The 8,252-nt window shown below is 42.2% G+C and overlaps 1 protein-coding gene across 1 annotated transcript in view; it reads left to right on the top strand.

Moving 5' to 3' along the window:
- Window positions 1-3,551: 3,551 nt before the first annotated feature.
- The window catches only part of plekho1a (pleckstrin homology domain containing, family O member 1a), a 23,277-nt gene continuing 18,576 nt past the window's right edge, over window positions 3,552-8,252 (top strand). The window contains exons 1-2 of the mRNA XM_064979143.1: window positions 3,552-3,812; window positions 4,444-4,590. Of these exons, the coding sequence (XP_064835215.1) occupies window positions 3,744-3,812; window positions 4,444-4,590 (216 nt within the window). The 5' untranslated portion in view covers window positions 3,552-3,743. The remainder of the gene's footprint in view (window positions 3,813-4,443; window positions 4,591-8,252) is intronic.

Genomic DNA, 8,252 nt, shown 5'->3' with positions numbered 1-8,252 from the left:
ATTCCATTATGCTAAGCCACACGCTCTCTGAACATCTTATGAGAAATGCCCCTCTGTTGTACTTTTCGTTTTTACAGTATTTCCTGCACCGTGTTTCCGCTATGACATGAAAGTACAGATTGTAAACTGTTTGGCAGTTGTTCCTTTCCAAGTGCCTACCTCCACTGCCAGCCACATGGGCCACAGATATTCAGCCTGCCTCACTATAAAACCTCTCCAAACCCCCCCCCATCACCATCCACAAATCAGATTCTCTAATCCTCCACAACAACAACCAGCATTGCTTGGGTTATGTTCATAAGTAATACAGCAGAAAGCATTTTCAACGGGGGAACGGAAATGTGAATTTCTTATTGTACTCTCCCTGTTTGAATCCATTCATTCATGTTAATACCAAATAAACCAGAGCCTGTTCACATTAACACAGTAGCAACTGCACAGTCCGGGTGCATCCCCTGGAGATTCTGACTGTGTATTCGGAGAGATCTGGGGATCAGGAAAAGGCTCAGAGTGTGTGCTCTGAGCAGCTTAATTCAGAATACTTACACAACACTGTTTTTTTCTTATTTGAGGTTAAAAAAATGTGTTCAGTTGTTTCAGTTTATTTAGAGGCTAAGTAGATGGGAATATGACTACTAGGAATGGCGCCCCAGGATGTCTCTAATTTGCCAACAACTTCCATCTGAACCCAAGAGACATGAGTCTTACGACAGGATAATTTGCCCAATTTGTGTTTGTAATGACTAAGGTGAATGTGATGGAGTCAATCTGACTCGGATATGTACAGCATTTGTCTCTTCTCATTTGTGTATCTGTATATTGAGGAGGGGAGAGGGACCAGGCACAGCTGAAAATAGTCAAGAAATAGACGACAACTACAGTCGTGGCCAAAGGTTTTGAGAATGACACTTCTATTACTTTTCACAAGGTTTGCTGCTTCAGTGTCTAGATATTTTTGTCAGATGTTACTATGGAATACTGAAGTATAATTACAAGCATTTCATAAGTGTCAAAGGCTTTTATTGACAATTACATGAAGTTGATGTTAAGAGTCAATATTTGCAGTGTTGACCCTTCTTTTTCAAGACCTCTGCAATCCGCCCTGGCATGCTGTCATTTAACTTCTGGGCCACGTCCTGACTGATGGCAGCCCATTCTTGCATAGTCAATGCTTGGAGTTAGTCAGAATATGTGGGTTTTTGTTTGTCCACCCGCCTCTTGAGGATTGAACACAAGTTCTCAATGGGATTAAGGTCTGGGGAGTTTGCTGGCCATGGACCCAAAATATTGATATTTTGTTCCCCGAGCCACTTAGTTATCACTTTTGCCTTATGGCAAGGTGTTCCAACATGCTGGAAATGGCATTGTTTGTCACCAAACTGTTCCTGGATGGTTGGGAGAAGTTGCTCTCTGAGGGTGTGTTGGTACCATTCTTTATTCATTGCTGTGTTCTTAGGCAAAATTGTGAGTGAGCCCATTCCCTTGGCTGAGAAGCAACCCCACACATGGTCTCAGGATGCTTTACTGTTGGCATGACACAGGACTGATGGTAGTGTTCACCTTGTCTTCTCTGGACAAGCTTTTTTTCCGGATGCCCCAAACAATCGGAAAGGGGATTCATCAGAGAAAATTACTTTACCCCAGTCCCCAGCAGTCCAATCCCTGTACCTTTTGCAGAATATCAGTCTGTCCCTGATGTTATCCCTGGAGAGAAGTGGCTTCTTTGCTGCCCTTCTTGACACCAGGCCATCCTCCGAAAGTATTCACCTCACTGTGCATGCAGATGCACTCACACCTGCCTGCTGCCATTCCTGAGCAAGCTCTGTACTGGTGGTGCCCCGATCCCACAGCTGAATCAACTTTAGGAGACGGTCCTGGCGCTTGCTGGACTTTCTTGGGCACCCTGAAGCCTTCTTCACAACAATCGAACCGCTCTCCTTGAAGTTTTTGATGATCCGATAAATGGTTGATTTTGGTGCAATCTTACTGGCAGCGATATCTTTGCCTGTGAAGCCCTTTTTGTGCAAAGGAATGATGACGGCACGTGTTTCCTTGCAGGTAACCATGATTGACAGAGGAAGAAAAATGATTCCAAGCACCATCCTCCTTTTGAAGCTTCCAGTCTGTTATTCGAACTCAATCAGCATGACAGAGTGATCTCCAGCCTTGTCCTCATCAACACTCACACCTGTGTTAATGAGAGAATCACTGACATAATGTCAGCTGGTCCTTTTGTGGCAGGGCTGAAATGCAGTGGAAATGTTTTTCTTTATTCAGTTCATTTGCATGGCAAAGAGGGACTTTGCAATTAATTGCAATTCATCTGATCACTCGTCATAACATTCTGGAGTATATGCAAATTGCCATCATACAAACTGAGGCAACAGGCTTTGGGAAAATTTATATTTGTGTCATTCTCAAAACTTTTGGCCACGACTGCACTAGCCTACTGTCTGGAGTGCATGTAACAGTCATTTAAACATCTCCAACATGAGATAAAACTTTGTGGTCTCCTAGAAATATGATAGAAGGAATAGATTAAATTTCTATGTTCGTCCCCAAATAATCACCATAGAAAGAATAGATTATATTTCTATGATGGTCCCCAAATACTCTAGAAGAAAAAGAAACGCACACCTATTTAGGCGAGGTGCTGGCTAGCGGAATAGAAAACTTGAATATAAAGGAGAGCAACACACTCTAGGAAATAAAGGAGAGCAGCACACTCTAGGAAATAAAGGAGAGCAACACACTCTAGGAAATAAAGGAGAGCAGCACACTCTAGGAAATAAAGGAGAGCAACACACTAGGAAATAAAGGAGAGCAACACACTCTAGGAAATAAAGGAGAGCAGCACACTCTAGGAAATAAAGGAGAGCAACACACTAGGAAATAAAGGAGAGCAACACACTAGGAAATAAAGGAGAGCAGCACACTCTAGGAAATAAAGGAGAGCAACACACTAGGAAATAAAGGAGAGCAACACACTCTAGGAAATAAAGGAGAGCAACACACTCTAGGAAATAAAGGAGAGCAGCACACTCTAGGAGCTCTGATGCAAAAATGTAATATCCAACTTTTCGACAGCCAAGCTGTCTTCATCACGTTGGACATTACATTTTTGCATCTGAGCTCCTAGAGTGTGCTGCTCTCCTTTATTTTCAAGGTCCCCAAATACTCACCTTCTCCTCTGTAATATGGTTCAAATTGAAATATTTGGGTTAACCTCCCCTCTCATCCTCTTGGTTTGATGGATAAATCTAGTAGTCCTTATTATTACAATAATGTATAGGTTCTATCGAAAATCAATAATGTCATATAAAATCATTCTCATAATGATATAAATTGTGGATTTTTGTTTATAGGCCCCTATATGGGCAGGTTATTGTTGGCTTCTTCTCAACTGACCCTTGCTCTGCTATTTTCCTAACCTACGAGCAATTTGACATCAGCCGTCTTGGTGACATCACGCCGACAGCGCAATAGATGGAGCTGTCGAGCGCTATAGTAACGGGAATACCCTTTCAGCCCGCTTGTTCGAGATCAGTGTAGCCTACCTACAGAGGTGGAGGGACGATGCCACCGTCTCGTAATAACGGACAGTGCACGACCTGACCGCGTCATCGAAATTAAGAATATACACCGTTATTGCGACATATTGGGGCAGTAGAAGAAAGGGAAAGACAGTTTATTCGTTTAAAAAAAAGATCTTATTAGAAAGAAAGGAAAATACTTGAAACTGGATGAACTCCCTGGCTCACATCCACAAAAGTGATTCTGTCATTATGAAGAAGAGCAATTTAGCCAAACGGGTAAGATATAGCTTTTTTCTTCAAGTATTGGGTGCATATTTTTTTTGTCATGCATCTTTGCATTAGGCTATACATTTTCTAGGATATAACTGGTTCTTTGCCCAGAATCGGGCATTATGCGCGCTTTGATACCACAGCTCACATTGGCGGCAATATCACACACATTGTCTAGATCACACATTTGATAGCCTACAATTCCTAAACAATGGTCTTTTGGCACCTCCTTACGCGTGCCACATTCACTGTGTAGCCTATCAGTTTGCTTGTACGAATTTCCTCAACATACAGCTTCAATCTTCTAGTGAAGAAAGAGTACAATGTGTTTTCTTGTTATTAGTGTACCATTGCCAGATGCTCGTTGTGCTGTATGGGTTGGTAGCTTTCATATATTTTATTTGCCACACCCTGGATGGTATAAGACCTGCAATTAAATTTAACGCACAGAAGAGCGCACCGTTATCATTTTTGGGGAAAGACGCGAGGAGACTCATAGTTCCTATGTCTTACTGAGAATGAGATTGAAAATGCATTTGCCTTTGAAAGAGCTCTTATTTTCTCAGTACTCTCGTGAACATCTTGTTACGTAAACTTAACTAGGTTTTAACGGATTTATTCCACTTTGAACATGCAGGGTCCCCAAGATGTCAACCAGCTGTCATCGCAGCCAGACAAAGTCGGCTGGATCCGCAAGTTCTGTGGTAAAGGGATTTTTAGGGAAATATGGAAAAACCGTTTCGTGATACTGAGAGGAGACCATCTGTACATCTCTGAGAAAGAGGTACGCACTTCTCTTTTACCTCCAATAGCATGTGTAGGCTGTAATTCTGTCTGTCTGTCTGTCTGTCTGTCTGTCGCCTTTCATGTAACCTACGCCTGGGCTGTCAGCGCTTGGTCTGTTGTTTCCAACAACAAATTTAACCAAGATTCCTTAGGTTTCGAAAACCAGCTATTGTTATAAGTCTGGAAATCGAGGCTCGCCATGGAAAGGGGATCAAATCTGACTGAATTTCTTTGGCTAAATTGTCAAATCTAAGCACAAATCACCATGCAAGCAAAAAAACATTATGCGCTGAATTCGGATTGCTTTCACTGGCTCAAACATGCCCAACTTTTGAGGTCAACAAAATACCCACTGGGCACAGAAGTAAATTCAACGTTTATTCCACATTGGTTCAAAATCATTTGATTAAAATGTTGTGGAAACAATGTTGATTCAACCAGTGTGTGCCTAGTGGGTACAACTATGGACATTGGTGACTCAGTAGCATCTTTGGGAAAATGTAGAATACTGTCCGTTACAATAGAACAAGGTTTTGACCATGGCTAGAAACATAACTATTTTGTTTGGCTGAAAGTAATGGCTTATGTCCAAGTGCTTTTATGACATGAAAGGTTCCAGTGAACAGCCTCATTATCATCACAAGTTTCAAGATCACATGACCCAGATGTTAAACCTTGAGCTGTAGCGAATTCACACCCTTCATCTACTGTATTCTGTCGAAAAGGCATTGCACCATCACCAAGGACAGGGCGTAGACAGAATCACCTGTCCATTTCTGTATTCTCTTCTTTTTTGGAGGAGGGTCAGATTCTGTTTGATGTCGCTGTTTCAATACTCCTCCCACAAGCAGTAACCATGGAGATTTATGCTACTGACAGCTGAGAGGGCACATGTCTTTCTGAAAGCTGAATAATGTCCTTTAAATGATTCCTGGAAAGGATTCCCAGAACAGCTGAATGAAAGTGCCACATAAGGACTGCATCTCTCTATTGCTCTAATGAAAGAGAGAGTGGGACTCAGGGCTCCAGCTGCACGCAATGCCAGTTTCCCCGATCCTTTTAGATCCAGAGTTTTTAAATTATTTTTTTTCATCTGTGCTGCGCTCCCTTACGGCCTGCTGGATGAGCAACAAACACGTGTCAGAAACTGAAAACACCACGGTTGACACAGCTGCGCCTCACGCATTGCCCGAGGACCCTCAAGCATCTAAGGCCTACAACCCCCCCCCCAACCCTACCGTTCACACACACACACACACACACACACACACACACACACACACACACACACACACACACACACACACACACACACACACACACACACACACACACACACACACACACACACACACTCAGCTGAGGTTCAGTTGCTTTGTAATGAGTTCACCTGTGGAACAGAACGCATCAGTTCAGCGTTGTTCTCTTTCTTTAATTATCGCCTCTCTCACACATGTTCTGTAATTTGTTGGATTTTATAGTTATTATATTGAATCTAGAAATGGCTTCCTATTTCGCAACAAAGCATCCTTCACTCATGCTGCCAAACATACCCTTGTAAAACTGACCATCCTACCAATCCTCGACTTTGGCGATGTCATTTACAAAATAGCCTCCAATACCCTACTCAACAAATTGGATGCAGTCACAGTGCAATCCGTTTTGTCACCAAAGCCCCATATACTACCCACCATTGCGACCTGTACGCTCTCGTTGGCTGGCCCTCGCTTCATACTCGTCGCCAAACCCACTGGCTCCATGCCATCTACAAGACCCTGCTAGGTAAAGTCCCCCCTTATCTCAGCTCGCTGGTCACCATAGCATCTCCCACCTGTAGCACACGCTCCAGCAGGTATATCTCTCTAGTCACCCCCAAAACCAATTCTTTCTTTGGCCGCCTCTCCTTCCAGTTCTCTGCTGCCAATGACTGGAACGAACTACAAAAAGCACTGAAACTGGAAACACTTATCTCCCTCACTAGCTTTAAGCACCAACTGTCAGAGCAGCCCACAGATTACTGCACCTGTACATAGCCCACCTATATTTTAGCCCAAACAACTACCTCTTTCCCTACTGTATTTAATTTATTTATTTTGCTCCTTTGCACCCCATTATTTTTATTTCTACTTTGCACATTCTTCCATTGCAAATCTACCATTCCAGTGTTTTACTTGCTATATTGTATTTACTTTGCCACCATGGCCTTTTTTTGCCTTTACCTCCCTTATCTCACCTCATTTGCTCACATCGTATATAGACTTGTTTATACTGTATTATTGACTGTATGTTTGTTTTGCTCCATGTGTAACTCTGTGTCGTTGTATGTGTCGAACTGCTTTGCTTTATCTTGGCCAGGTCGCAATTGTAAATGAGAACTTGTTCTCAACTTGCCTACCTGGTTAAATAAAGGTGAAATAAAAAAAATAATAAAAAATATGTAACGCACCTATTGTTCGTTTTACACGTACCATTCAATGTTTGTTAAGGAGCCATTGTTATATCATGTATATTGGTAAGTGGTGTGCTACCTATTTGTCAGGTGAAGGTAACTGCAACCCCAGTGAGAACTATTTGACCTGCGTGTACTTGCGTGTGTTATGTGCTCTGCTGCAACTTCTTAACCACTTGATTAATGGTGGTGCGTTATTCAAATGAGAACTTTGAAAAGACAGGCACGCTATTCATGAAGTAGGCCAGAAGGCTAAAAAGAACACAGAGACGTGCATCTCTGACGCTCGGCGTAACCACAGCCGAACCACCTCATGGGGCCCCGGGATAATCTTTAATCTAAAACTCCCGTCTTTGAGTTTGATTGAATGTTTTTTAGATATTGAGTGATATCATGTTGTTTGCGAGTTTGAGCACAAATTATGTTGTTGACCCATATTCACTGAATGAATTGCCTCAATCATTTTTTTATCAATCACAGATGAAGGAAAATCCTACTGTGGGTTCACTTTGAAAAATGATACTGTATTTCATGTCAGGTGTGGTTTGGAATCAACATTTTCAAGCATCAATATCCACAACATATACAGCGGCTGTTAAACAGTTGCGTTGAGACGTGACCAACATTGAGGTTGAATTCTATCTGCAATTGATTGAATTGTGGCATGAGTGTGCAAGCTGGCATTGATAGTAATCACATTGTCTGCTAACTCATAAGATTAGCTACATAAACTAGGGAAGGGCAGTAAGTAGCTACAGTAGGGCAAAAAAGTATTTAGTCAGCCACCAATTGTGGAAGTTCTCTCACTTAAAATGATGAGAGGCCTGTAATTTTCATCATAGGTACACTTCAACTATGACAGACAAAATGAGAAGAAAAAAATCCAGAAAATCACATTGTAGGATTTTTAATGAATTTATTTGCAAATTATGGTGGCTAGGCCACTCCAGGACCTTGAAATGCTTCTTATAAAGCCACTCCTTCGTTGCACGGGCGGTGCGTTTGGGATCATTGTCATGCTGAAAGACCCAGCCATGTTTCATCTTCAATGCCCTTGCTGATGGAAGGAGGTTTTCACTCAAAATCTCATGATACATGGCCCCATTCATTATTTTCTTTACACGGATCAGTCGTCCTGGTCCCTTTGCAGAAAAACAGCCCCAAAGCATGATGTTTCCACCCCCATGCTTCACAGTAGGTATGGTGTTCTT

The sequence above is a fragment of the Oncorhynchus masou genome, chromosome 12 (assembly GCF_036934945.1).
Source record: "Oncorhynchus masou masou isolate Uvic2021 chromosome 12, UVic_Omas_1.1, whole genome shotgun sequence".
Classification (NCBI taxonomy): domain Eukaryota; kingdom Metazoa; phylum Chordata; class Actinopteri; order Salmoniformes; family Salmonidae; genus Oncorhynchus; species Oncorhynchus masou.
This window is presented reverse-complemented; position numbering and strand designations above follow the sequence as displayed.